Below are 14,146 nucleotides of genomic sequence, written 5' to 3' on the forward strand. Positions count from 1 at the left end.
CATCCATGAATTGGTGTGGTTTTATCCTATGACTTGTCTGACCTTCTTGATTGTTTTTTGATAATGTTTACAGAATACCTGTTTTAATGGCTCCTGCGGTCCCTTATACGTATTTCATCTTAAGTACAAAACTGAGTGTTGACATGATATTTACAGTATCTGCTTATAAACATAAACAGGAATAATAAACTGACAAGTCATACCAAATAAATAGTACTTGTGTAAGCATATCCTACCTTGTTTTGCCTCTCAATTTCTATTTATATAATTTTAGTTTGTTAGTTTATGTAACAGCATGAAATGGTTTGTTAGAAACAATGAAGGAAATACTTAAGCAATACTTACATACTGCAACTCTTGTCACCTTTCATAGAGATTCTAATGTGTTTTCTGTTTTTTATTTTGCGTGTGGAAAATTGGCTTCGGTAAATTATATTGAAAAGTTGCCATTCTGTCCTCCCGCCGCGGTGTGGCGCACTGCGCTGTTTCACGTCTGAGTTTGTAAACTGAACTGTCGCAGTTTACTTAGCTGCAGGTTCAGGACACAAACAAGCACACTAACAAGAGCTGCTACTATCTGCGAACTCGTTTAATTCGTCACAAGGCTTTACCTCGTGGAAAGCAATGGGACGCGAGTCAAGGTATTTCAGAATGATAAAAACATATCGGTGTTTTTTTGTTATCCTCGGTTATCATGATCAACTCGTGGATGCTAAGCCGGCTAATTTGAAGTAGCATGCTAGCTACGACATGAGTGTGGAGCACAGCAGCAAACATAGCGTAACGCAGGGGACACGTTCTCGTGATTATGTTGTTTAATGCGAATCGCAGATTTATATATGTACGTTTCCTTTGACAACAATTTAGCCAACTTTCATCTGACGTGAATATTATGCTCCCCCCCCCCCTCTCTCAGACACTACAGGAAACGCTCTGCATCTCGGGGACGATCAGGGAGCCGATCAAAGAGTCGTTCCCCGGAAAAACGCTCCAAGAAGGACGACCGGGACCGAAACAGGAGGGAGCGCTCCCGGAGCCGGGAACGCCGCAGGTCCCGGTCCAGAGATAGGAAACGAGTCAGGTGAGAGTGAATCTCTGTTGTGTTGTTCTGAAGTGTAGGGGTTGTAGCACTGATGACATGAAAGACCACAATGTATTAGAAAAGTGAAAGAAGACAACTAAATGATGGGGCTCGTTGTAGCTTTGACTTAAGGGTACCATGACAACATAGAGAAGTCACCAGACTTTCAATTTGAGTGTGTAGAGGGAACTCAAGAGGGCTGACATCTGTTTCACTTCACATAATAAGAATCACAATATTTTTTTTATATGTTTTCACAATAATGAATAACTTGTTGTTTGCATATGCTTAAAATCCATTGGTAGAGATCACCTGACACAAAGAACTTAACAAACATAAAAAGGAGTGTCACAACCTGGCTTAACAGAGCAGTGACAGAAGAGGGAGACCACACATAGTTGGCAACATTATTCAAAGGAGTTTAATTAAATTATTAAATTAAACAGTGTTAGACCTGTGAGGAGGTCATTGTGTGTGTGTGCATTGATGAGAGTGTGTGTGTGTGTGTGGATAAATGAGTATCAAACTCCAACCAAAGCACAACCAAACAAATGTTAACAGCAGTATGCAGGGGAGAAGAGAGCGAGTAGATTGAGCAGGTCTGCTTTGTAGACTCCCAAAACCAGCCAGCTCAGGTGTGCTGCATTAGAGTCCTCCCTGACTCCACCCCCACATCTACCTGCAATAAGGAGAACACAGCCAGCAAAGGGGAGACAAACAGGAAGAGGCCAACCTTGAGGCCGTCGCGGGAGTCAGTGTTGCCTTCCTCTCATTTGATGCTTTTTCTGTCCAGGCGCTCCAGAAGCAGAGACAGAAGAAGGTCCAGGAGTCGAGAGAGGAGGAGGTCGGGCAGCAGGAGTCGAGCCAGGAGGTCCCGATCTGCCACCCCCAGCAAGGGCAGGAGACCAGATGAAAAGTGAGGCTAATGAGAAAAAATATCATAACCAAAACCTCTGCAGTCATCAAGTATAATTTAGTAACACTTACTACAGTTTATTTTTTCTGTGCATATTTCTTTTAGCAGCAGAGAAATTACATGTTAAGCAAAGTCTGCGAACACAGATATTTTGAACAAAAAATACAACCTTTAAGATTACTTAGCAACACATTGTTCAAAAGGAGCTTTACTGTTTTTTCAACCTTAAACCAACATAACATGAGGTTTAAATGAAGTGTTTACTTTACAACAAAACTAACACAAATGATCTTAATATTCTACTTTTCTCCAATTCTCTTTTCCTACTGTTATCTTCCCTAAAGGTCAAGGAGCAAAGAGAAGGACAGCGTTGATCCTTTATCCGACAAAAAAAAGATCAAAGAGGAGAAAGAGGATGAGAAGGTTGAGGATGTAAGTTCTGTTGATTACGTTCTTGCAACTCCTAAAACTTCCAACACCTGTAAGGTGAGAACATATTTATCATCTCGTCTCTGTGTCCATGCAGCAAGACTTTGACCAGAACAAGCTGGAGGAGGAGATGAGGAAGAGGAAGGAGCGTGTGGAGAAATGGAGGGAAGAGCAGAGGAAGAAGGCAATCGAAAACATTGGAGAGATTAAAAAAGAACTTGAGGAGATGAAGCAGGGCAAGAAGTGGAGTCTGGAGGATGATGATGGTGAGAAAGCAATGATTGACAGTTCATTTAAAATTAGTATAAATATCCTAAACAACTGTGGAAAACAAAAGCTAGCATTATGAACCATATCCAGCAAATGTTTGTTATTAAAGCTTGATATACAGTTCAAATCGAGTTTGAATTGATTCATATAGTTTTCACAACTAGTACATCAATTGTCCTGTGCAGTCTTAACAGTTGACTCTTCATTTCAGATGACGATGAGGATGCTTCAGCTCCAATGGATGCTGACGACGATGAAGATGGGGAGGGGAAGAGTGAGATTAAGGAGAAGGATATAAAGGAGGAGCTGTTAGATGAGGGAGAGAAGGAGGAGACTCCCATGGAGCAGCTAGCCGAGGAGGATGACGACATCGACCCTCTGGACGCCTACATGGAGGAGGTGAAGCAGGAGGTGAAGAAGTTCAACATGGGGGGTGTGAAAGGAAATGATAAGGTAAGTGTGAGAGGACAAAATACTGCATCACTGTAGTTTAATAATGTCATGGTATGTCAGGGTTAGGCTTATGAAGCATTATTCTGAAACCATGCTTCTCCTCCTGCGGTCAAAAGCTTCTGCTAATTGTTAAAGTAGCTTACGTTGTATTAGCATCATTGATTGGGAACTAAGTGAAAGTGACCTCCTCCTGTCATCAGGAGAGAAAAAGTACTGCAAAATACGCAAAAAATATATTTGTAATGTGTTGTAGTGCGGGGTTGCTAAAGTCCCATTACATTTCATATGGAAGGTCATTTCTTATCCACACTGTTAGCTCTAGCATTAGCTGTACAAACTGTGTTTAATGTCCTCTGCAGTTGTCAAAGTCTGTTTGTCCTTGAGTCTTGGACTCGTTAAAATAACGTCTTTGTTGTCGTTTTTTTATAGTTTTGAAAAATCTAAACTTTATTTTGATATTTTCATCAGAAAGGAGCAATGATGGTAACCAAAGTGGTGACAGTTGTTAAAACCAAGAAAGGACCTCACACCCACAAAAAGAAGGGTGAGCTGATGGAGAATGACCAGGATGCTATGGAAGTGAGTTCTTTTTCATTTATTAAACCATCATCATTGTTTTGTTTTTGAAGAAGGTGATGCATTTATTTCTTCAGCTCTGATGGCTCGAATTTAAAAAATGTTTCCCGTATATCCTCTGTCATCTTTAAATTGTGTACTGATCAAATGATTTCCAAGTTTCTCTTGAGGGAACACGCTGCTAACTATCCAATTGTGTTTGACAGTACTCGTCAGAGGAGGAGGAGGTGGATCTGCAAACAGCACTGACAGGCTTTCAGACCAAACAGAGGAAGATCCTGGAGCCTGTCGACCACGGGAAGATCCAGTACGAGTCATATCGTAAAAACTTCTACGTGGAGGTCCCTGAGCTCGCCAGGATGACTCAGGATGGTACGTAAACGAATCACATGGAAATGGGCTTCCAGTGTTTTTATTCAATATCTCAAAATGTTATAAATAAAATCTTGCCTCCAAACATGTATGACTTGAATTGTTAGGCTTCACATCATGTAACAACTGTGTTGCATTGATATATATATATATATATATATATATATATATATATAACACACATCCATACAAAATGCTGTCAGTCTTTATAATGATTTATTTATTTTGACTTGTATGAAGCCACAACAAACATTAAAGAATAGACATAAGTAACACCAACAAAGATGTAAACTAAAGGTGTAAATTGCGCTTCTTTCCAGCAGTTCAAATACTGAATTCTTTCAGCACAAGCTGTAAATGTACTGCTGGAAAAAAACGTGGATGTCTTGTTATGTTAAGTACAATGGTTAATGTAAATCTTTACTACCCATTTCACATTTCCCTGTTTCTTTGGTTTGAATCAATACAGATGTGAATGCGTACAGACTGGAACTGGAAGGCATTATTGTTAAAGGGAAGGGCTGTCCTAAACCCATCAAGACCTGGGTGCAGTGTGGTGTGTCCATGAAGATCCTCAGTGCTCTAAAGAGGTGAGTCTGACTGCTGGTGTGATGGACCAGGAAACATTTGGGGGCTATTCAAACAAACTAGCAAAGATATTAGTAAGAAGTATTTGCCAGGTTTGTAAGAATCATTCCCATCCTTTGAAAACACCTACAGCATTTTCACATTATCAGGCCAGTAGGAATGATTATCTGTATTGTATATAACACTTGACTCTTTCTGAACATTAACCAATGCATCATATGTACCCAGGCACGGCTATGAAAAGCCCACGCCCATCCAGGCCCAGGCCATCCCTGCCGTCATGTCAGGCAGAGACCTCATTGGCATCGCTAAGACCGGCAGCGGGAAAACCATAGCCTTCCTGTTGCCCATGTTCCGACACATCATGGACCAGAGGCCCCTGGAGGAGTCCGAGGGACCCATCTGTAAGGATTTATACCTGCTTTGGCTTCTAGCGACTACCCAACTGTTTCCCGTTTCTATACAACTGAAAGATATTAAAAAATCTAGGTTTCAAGAGATGGGTCAAGACCCAAATGTTGATCAAACCAGGACTAAAATAAAACCCATATTTATAGTGGGGTAAAAAAAAAGCTTGCTCTTCTATTTCTTAAACAATTTTAATTTCTTTAATCACCAACTCTTTAAGTAATTCAGCAGCAAATATTTTAAGCAATACTTTGAGAAATACTGGGAAAATGTGAGTGCCCAACAAAGTCAAAGATAACCCATTTTCTCTTCTCATCCCGTGTCCCTCCCTCTCCCACAGCTGTAATCATGACTCCCACCAGAGAGCTGGCTCTGCAGATCACCAAGGAGTGTAAGAAGTTCTCTAAACCACTGGGACTCAGGGTGGTCTGTGTTTATGGAGGCACAGGTATCAGCGAACAGGTAAACACACACACTTATTCTTCCTGTGTATTTAATTTTCCTCAGGGCTGTAATTGTCTTCATCATATCGACTTCATGTTCCTTATGCATGTCCTTATTTTGCTTCTTCCTTATTTTCTGAAAGTAACAATAGTTCATCACATATTTCATTACCCCTGTGTTTAGATATCTAAGAAACTGACCTTAAAAGATCTAGTAAATGGACTGCACTTAAATATCACAGCAGATTTTAACAAGGAAAGTCAAATTAAAAATAAATCAGTCCATTCGTTCCACAGTTGTTCTGTTATTATTTTGACCTTTGAATGTTGCACTAATACTATCTGTTGTTGTTGTCTGGCAGATTGCTGAGCTGAAGAGAGGAGCTGAGATCATTGTGTGCACACCTGGAAGAATGATCGACATGTTGGGTGCCAACAGCGGTGAGTTCTCACACCTTGACCCTCTCCCTCTCTTTATTCTCAGAGTAGAATCATTCAAACGTACTTTCTTGATGCCCTGTAAGCCTTTTGTTGATCACCTTGCATGGGATGAATGTAACATTATGATAAAGAACAAAATGAACCAAGCCAGTGCCACTTACTAAACTGTCAACATTATTTGACCACGTTTGGGATCAGTCAAATCTACAAGGCACGTTCCTGAAGAACAGGAGAAGTGCAGGTAGGTGGACCTGGTGCTGCCTCCGTGGTTCCTCAAACTCTAAGCCGGAGAGGATCAAAATGTGATGAATGTATTTTAACATGAGTCTGTCAGGATCTGTCATTTCTTATAGTAAGTGAACAAGCTTGCATGCAGGGTTCTACCAGTGTTGTAACAATAGACATACTCTCATGAATAAATGTGAACTGCTTAGAAAAAAAACAAAAGGCACACAGGTTTATCTTATCTCCGAGGCACATTATGCTATTTTCCTGCTATTCTCACACATCAAGCTTCTTCTTTCTTTTCTGATTGTTTTTCACTTAAAGCTTGTGTTGTCTCTTGGAAAAATAAACCCCCCAGTAGTGTCATGTAAGCTTCTGAGCATTTGCATAACAAAGTGAAGAATAATTCAAATCTGTTTATGTTATCAGGGTAATGTTTGACAAGCCTTTTTGTTCTGCATTCTGCAAATATTTCATGAACTTTTTTTTTTTTTAAAGAAGGGGTTTTTGTTGTTTCCACACATGCGCGGTAATCTGTAATATGTTTCCCTTGTAGGTCAAAAGGCGCTTGGTCAGATAATGCTTGATGGGCCTCCATCTCTTGTATGTTATCTTGAGGCTCTTTTCTGACTTTTACAGGTCCCTCATGCCCCTGAGATGGTACGCAAGAGCTGAGATAACAAAAAAAACACACATTTTAAAGTATAAATTCAAATGAAACCCTGGCCAGTTGAAAGTAGTTCTCAGAAGAATGTGCACAAGTCAGGAAGCCTTGTTTTTATCAAGTAATACAAACTGGTTGTAAAACAGTTCTTTGTGGTTGGTAGATTAATTTCATGATTTTTGAAGAAAGCAGGATGCGACTTTTCTTGACGTTTCTTCTCATGCTCCTCTCCCTCGGTGTTAAGGTCGAGTCACTAACCTGCGCCGAGCTACGTATGTGGTGTTGGATGAAGCAGACAGGATGTTTGACATGGGCTTCGAGCCACAGGTAGGTGTCACCCTGATTTTTGCGAAAGCATACACACTTTGGCATATGTACTTTTGGATGCCTAATGCCACTGTTTCTGATTCTTTTTTTTGCATCTGTGGTGGATGAAGTACCTGAAAGCCATACAGATACCATACCAAAAACTGACTCGAGTAGAAGTGAAAGTCATCTATTCTAGTTAAGGCTGTCAAACAATCACCTTTTTAAAATCGTGATGAAACACAAAATGTAAATAGTTAATCGCGATTAATCACATGTTTAAAATTCCATTACTTCTTATTTAGAAATACATATTGTTTGGCTTTTTTGTTCTGTCTTAAGCAGAGAGTACTTTACTTGCTGTTGAATTCAACCCTGCTTTTATTTTTGAAATAAAGTAAGGACCTTCTGGTTGAAGGTTACGACATTAACTTAACAAACTATTGTATTGTATGAAAACAACCAAAGGGAGTGGTAATTAAGTCAAATGTTTGATGTCATAAGGTGGATATTACCTCTGACTCGTCAGCTGAGCTGTCTTTAAAACGTTTTTAAAGTGAAATGAGACATTCAAAGATACAGCAGAGTCGTTTTTTTCCATCACTGTGACTACAGGGAGACACTGCTGAGGCTTATCCATGGTGCGTCTGAAGGGACAAAATAACACAAGATAAAATAATGCATTCAGACCTTAATTAATTGTGATTAACTAGCTGACAGCCCTCATTCTAATATTACCTATATTAAAATATCTTAGTTTGTTTTCTACTGAAGTGATGTAGATAAAATGAAAGTGAATAATAAGAATTAATAATATTTTTAAAAGTTAAACCACAAAAAATGGAATCACTTAAAGAAACAAAATGTCTTCACATTCACTCCCCTTTAGTGGAAATCTATTTTTTCACCTTGTTTATGTGTCCATTTAGTCTGAGATGGTTTTAGTCATTTGGAGGCAGTATGTAAATACCAATATTCAGACTTTCCGCATTTTGCTTAAAGCAATCCTAGCTTGTGAACAAAACTTCTTTTGAGGCATCTCATTTCAGTGTGTGAAGCCACAGACCCACAGGACAGACCCAGGTGTGAATTATAAATGAACACATGCACACACACACACCAGTACTTGCTCATTTCCTCTCAGAAGAGTAACAGCATAGCTCAACATCACCCCAGTCTCTTCAGGGATAATCAACCATTATGTTGATTTCTTTTTATACACTCTGGGCAATTTATTCAGTCATTGAAAATAATACGACACGTGTACCTCTCATTTCATGCACATCATTTAATATTTAGAGATTTGAGTTGGAGAAGAAGCGACCGTAAACCCGTTTATTCACGCGGCCAAGTAACGCAGAAACACAACAGCAAGTAGAAAAGTCATTAACCTGGTGGTTTTCACACATGGTTCCTCCTCTCAGGTGATGCGTATTGTGGACAATGTGCGTCCAGATCGTCAGACGGTCATGTTTTCAGCCACCTTCCCCAGAGCCATGGAGGCACTGGCTCGTAGGATCCTGGCAAAGCCTATTGAGGTCCAGGTGGGAGGCCGCAGTGTCGTCTGCTCGGATGTGGAACAGCACGTGGTAAATTAAATCATTCACATATCAACTTGATATCATTGAATCATTCAAAGGCTTTCTGTGTAACTTGACAGACTCTAATGCAAAATTGCCCGTACTTTACTTTAACATCTAAAAGACTTGTCCTTTTTTCAAATTCATTAGTCCAAATTAGACTTATCATATCTAATTATTTCCTCCTCTCCTTTTCCTTTGCGTTTGTCTTTGTAGTTGGTAATTGGCGAGGACAAAAAGTTCCTGAAGCTGCTGGAGATTCTGGGTCACTACCAGGAGAAGGGCTCGGTCATCATCTTCGTGGACAAACAGGAGCATGCAGACGCACTGCTCAAAGACCTGATGAAAGCCTCATATCCTTGCATGTCACTGCACGGAGGTAAGGGGTCACATATGGGTTGCACAGATAAAATGTAGATGACGCTAGAGTCGGCTCTTTATTTAGCTTTTTGAGCTCGTTTGACCTGAAAAAAGCTAGAATGTAATGCTGTCGTGAAGAGCAACAGATATTTTGTAACTTGTGCTTTTGGCGAGTATTCTTACAATTTCCTTCTATATAAGAAACCTAAAATCAATATTTTACATTGAAATGTTTCACCTATAGTGCCATTGACAGCCAATAGGGTCACTTTGTCCTTTTATAACATCTCAAGTGTAAATGTTTTCAGTGAAAATCCTAAAGATTCAAAGGTATTAAAATCATTCTGTATCACATGCTCTTATTCCTGCCTCAGCCCCTAACCTCTTTAAAAAGCTGTTAGCTGTGACTGCTCTTTAACCTGGATGTGTTCGCCTTTCCTTCTGTCTTCTCAGGAATCGATCAGTACGACAGAGACAGCATCATCAATGACTTTAAGAATGGAGCTTGTCGCCTGATGGTGGCCACCTCAGTGGCAGCCAGAGGCCTGGATGTCAAGCAGCTGATCCTGGTTGTCAACTACAACTGTCCCAACCACTACGAGGACTACGTGCATAGGGCGGGACGCACAGGCCGAGCGGGCAACAAGGTTAACAACCTACAGCTGAAATGATGTTGTTTAGTGTCTTAGACTGAGATGCTTTTTGATATTATCTAAATATTTAACAGATGTTTATATTTATTAATCAACCTTTGTTTAACCAGGAAAACCTCACTGAGATTTCAAATCTCTTTTTTCAAAAGTGTCTTGGACAAGACAGGCAGCAGCACAGTGAACATAGTTACTGACAAACAACAAGCAGTCATGCATGCAACCATATTATAAGATAATTCGTTAACACAAAATAAGATATTAAAACCGCAAATATTTGTCAAAATTTCCTACAGTAATGAATATATCAGAATATCGAAAGCTAGATTTGTCTGCCTCCAAGTCATTTAACGTCCTCTTAAAAGTATCTAACAAGACCAGCTCGTTAAGTTTCAGCTCTTTTTGTACGTCATTCCAATTCAATGGAGCAGAAACTTGAACACATTTTTTCCCAAATTCAGTTCTGACCTTTGGAACAGACGGTAAGAAAAGTTCCTGGGACCAAAGATTGTAATTTCCTGCATTCCTCTGTGTGATGTAGGTCATAAGGTATGAAAGAAGCAGCCCTAAAATAGACTAAAATGGACAAAGAAGACACATGCCTACAACAAATAATGACAAGTGGGCTATAAAATTGGTGATAAACCTCAAAGCTCCATGATATAGTGTTCAGAGCATGTAAGCTCTCAGAAGAAGGTGTGCATGTGTAACACATCATCGTATTCCAGCACGGACAGAGAAGTGGCAGCAGTACCTTTTTGGACTCTAAAGAAAATAGATAAATGAAAGCATTTGATTCTGAAATAGAAACCCACTTATAGTTTCTATATTTACATGTTGCCTGTCATCTTGTTGTGTCTTCCAGGGCTTCGCCTACACCTTCATCACAGAAGATCAGGTTCGTTACGCTGGTGATATCATCAAAGCGTTGGAGCTGTCTGGCTCCCCTGTCCCGCCTGAACTGGAGCAGCTTTGGGCCTCCTTCAAAGACCAGCAGAAAGCGGTAAGATCAGGTTTACAGCGTGTGCTCATCAGATATTCAAACATGATATTTTCATGGATGTCATTACCTGGAATTTTATGTTTCGCAATGCTGGAAAGGGAAGCAGTTACCTGACTTAAAAGTTGCCTTCCAGTTTGTTGGCCAAGTCAGATGTCTCTACCCTTTTTATAGTCATAGATCCCATTTATCTTTCACTCATTATCCCTTCATTACTTCCGACAATTTTGTTGTCTATGATTGCTTAAAATGATTAAGTCAGTATCTTAAAGTAATCACAGATGTTTTTAATTGGCTGTGTCTCAATTATTAGACCTTATTATCAATAAACCTTATTAACAACGCCCTTGCACTGCTTTTGGAATGATCCATGGGAAATTAATTTGTATGGTTGTCCCTTGTTTTTCTCTTGCTCTTCCTGGCCCCCGCTTTCATCTGGCAGGAAGGAAAGACCATTAAGAGCAGCAGTGGCTTCTCTGGGAAAGGCTTCAAGTTTGACGAGACAGAGCATGCCTTAGCCAATGAGAGAAAGAAGCTGCAGAAAGCTGCTCTAGGACTGCAGGACTCTGATGATGAGGATGGAGCTCTGGATGTGAGTAACGATTACATTGATTTCTTTATTCCATGAATTTACAAAAAGTTCATTAAAATGGCAAACATTTTGTTGGATTTGACACATCAATCAACATTTTCTAAACGTTATTTAGGAAGGTTTACTTGTTGTCGCCTTTCCCTGTACTGGAGTCCGCAGCTACATTATCACACTAATGAATCCAGTGTCTTTGTTCACACCTGTCTCATCTCTTCCCCTCTTACTCAGATTGAGGAGCAAATCGAGAGCATGTTCAACTCCAAGAAGAGAGTGAAGGATATGTCTGCACCCGGGGCAGCCGCCGGCGCTCCAGGAGTAGCTGCAGCCACATCAGCTGTCCCTGGAGGACTGCCGGGTCTCGGACCCACATCTGCCGGAAACATCCAGAAACTGGAGATGGCCAAGAGGCTGGCACTGAAGATCAATGCTCAGAAGAACCTGGGTGCCGAGGCTCAGGTAGGCCAAACACAGATGAAGTTATGTGTTCATGTTCCCTGCAACATGTGGAATGCCAGAGAAAAGACGATGACATGTCTTTATCTCTGAACATTAGATTTGTTCACAAAGTGAACCTTTACTCAGTTTCCGCATCAGCGTTTAGACTCTTGATAAGGGCCTGGCTGGTATTTATTTTAACTACTATCCATGCAAATCATGTTTACTCATTGGCATGCGCAAAATCTACTGTGCCCTTCGTAACACATCATGTTTTTAAGGTGCATGATTTTATTTATTTTTTTACTAGTGAAGTGTCTGCTATTATATATATAACTGCTATTCTTCAAAATATACAAACTCATGAATTCAACTAGGAGACACTGAATGAAGCTGATTTCTCTTTAAATAAGTAACATACTAGGTAAATAAACAATTTAAAAAACATCAAAATGATCTCCACTTGTCATGGTTTTGTAGACTTGCCAAGTTAAGGTTTTACTGTTTCAACATTCAAACCTGACTAAATTCTGAGTTAGGTGCTTCCTTGGAGACAAAAAATCAATATTAAGAGTCTTTAATAAATTAATGTCTCCAACTGGAAATGTCTCTCCTGTTGCAGCTTTCATTAGCTTACTCTCTGACATGCATTGTTACTTTTGCTTTCTTTATGCATTACGTGGTCATTTTTGGATGTTTTTTTTTTTTAAGCGATAACATTTTCCTCTTCAACCAATTTCAGTCAAACCTATTTTTTTTCTTCTTGTTAAAGGATGTGATGCAGCAGGCCACCAACGCCATCTTGCGAGGCGGCACCATCATGACACCCTCTGTGTCAGCGAAGACCATCGCAGAGCAGCTGGCGGAGAAAATCAACGCCAAGCTGAACTACACGCCCGTGGAGAAGCTGGAGGAGGAGCGGCAGGGGGCCGAGCCGGCCGAGACTGTCAAGAGATACGAAGAGGAGCTGGAGATCAATGACTTCCCTCAGGTCAGGTTCAGTCTTATTTTACAGCTCCTTGATTAAATAATACTTCTTTTCAACATTTAATGTCCATTACTAATTTAAAACGTGATGTCATGTTATATGAACAACAATTACAGTGAAGCAGGTGATGGCAAAGAGACAGGCTCCCTCTGACGGTGCTTAAAAAAAACAACTTATAAAATGGTTTTCATTCTGATCTCTCCAGACGGCCAGGTGGAAGGTGACGTCTAAAGAAGCTCTGCAGAGGATCGGTGAATACTCTGAAGCTGCCATCACCATCAGAGGAACATATTTCCCTCCAGGCAAAGAGCCTAAAGAGGGGGAGCGCAAGATTTACCTGGCTATTGAAAGTATGTGTCAAAAAAAGTACATACTTTATATTTGACTACCTTTTGACTCGTGTGACTTCATCTAACGTTTCCTGTTCACTTGTGCTTGATGCTTTAGGTGCAAATGAACTGGCTGTGCAGAAAGCCAAAACAGAGATTACACGGCTGATCAAGGAAGAGCTCATCAGACTAGTAAGTATCTTCTTCGACTGGATACACCGAGCAGTACTGGAAATCCAGCTCATGTCAGGGAAAATACCAAACCTGATCCAGTCGTTTTGTAGCAGTAGGTTTTTACAGCCAGAAATATGAGTTTGCAAAAGAAATATCAACGAAAGATGTTGCTTATTGTTTTTTTTCCCCCCCAGCAAAATTCCTACCAACCAACGAGCAAAGGCCGGTACAAAGTGTTGTAGAGGAGGAATCAAGGCCCAATGGAAGAGTTTCCATTGCTCAACAGTCTCCTGTCGTCTCTCCACTGGCATCAAATTGGTTTCAGGATATTTTAGTCTATATTTTTATAATGTTCCCTTCAATTACACAAGTGAAGTTTCTCTGTTTTTCCTAAGTTTATTCTGTTCTTTGCTTGACTTTCCTGTAATTTTATTCACATTTTAAGTTTCAAAATGTTTGATGTTCATTTGACCTCCAGTGTCATTGAGCCACCACAATTATACACTGATTTATCTGTAACATGTTTTTAAATATTAGACATTTTCTTTAATGTTATTTTTTTGGGTCAGATTTCCTCCTGTAAACATGAAGGAGCAACATACCAAAAATATTCTTTATTATGAAGAGATCTTCAATTAAAATATGTTTTTACTTTTCCTCACAATAAAAACATGTTGCTAAAGAAACGGACTTGATTTGTTTAGCTGTTTGTTTATTCAAATAATGTAGCTGCTGTGTACCCTTACAGACTGTTTCAATTATTCAACAGTGTTCGTTTGTATATTATTCATCAGTGGTGAAAGTGCTGTTTGATAAACATTAAAACCGAATTGTATTTCAATTCCAGTACGGTGATGTTTAAATTT

General features: G+C 39.8%; 1 protein-coding gene across 1 annotated transcript; it reads left to right on the top strand.

The window, feature by feature from the left end:
* Window positions 1-482: 482 nt before the first annotated feature.
* On the top strand, window positions 483-13,970 carry ddx46 (DEAD (Asp-Glu-Ala-Asp) box polypeptide 46). Its single transcript, XM_061055423.1, has 23 exons — window positions 483-641; window positions 917-1,081; window positions 1,875-1,997; window positions 2,342-2,429; window positions 2,524-2,692; window positions 2,908-3,149; window positions 3,618-3,728; window positions 3,932-4,097; window positions 4,567-4,687; window positions 4,914-5,089; window positions 5,434-5,555; window positions 5,899-5,977; window positions 7,111-7,193; window positions 8,597-8,761; window positions 8,969-9,131; window positions 9,566-9,759; window positions 10,628-10,765; window positions 11,205-11,354; window positions 11,583-11,810; window positions 12,562-12,780; window positions 12,983-13,127; window positions 13,225-13,298; window positions 13,475-13,970. The coding sequence occupies exons 1-23, from the start codon at window positions 625-627 to the stop codon at window positions 13,520-13,522; spliced, it is 3,186 nt and encodes a 1,061-aa protein (XP_060911406.1). The 5' UTR covers window positions 483-624; the 3' UTR covers window positions 13,523-13,970.
* The last annotated feature ends 176 nt before the right edge of the window (window positions 13,971-14,146 follow it).

Source organism: Labrus mixtus, chromosome 14 (genome assembly GCF_963584025.1).
Source record: "Labrus mixtus chromosome 14, fLabMix1.1, whole genome shotgun sequence".
Classification (NCBI taxonomy): Eukaryota; Metazoa; Chordata; class Actinopteri; order Labriformes; family Labridae; genus Labrus; species Labrus mixtus.

What these genes read in the sequence shown, in the direction of transcription:
- ddx46 (XM_061055423.1), top strand. An exon ending in CAGGCCGAGCGGGCAACAAG is followed by an intron (nt 9,760 to 10,627) that starts GTTAACAACCTA and finishes TGTGTCTTCCAG; the next exon opens with GGCTTCGCCTACACCTTCAT. An exon ending in ACCTGGGTGCCGAGGCTCAG is followed by an intron (nt 11,811 to 12,561) that starts GTAGGCCAAACA and finishes TTCTTGTTAAAG; the next exon opens with GATGTGATGCAGCAGGCCAC.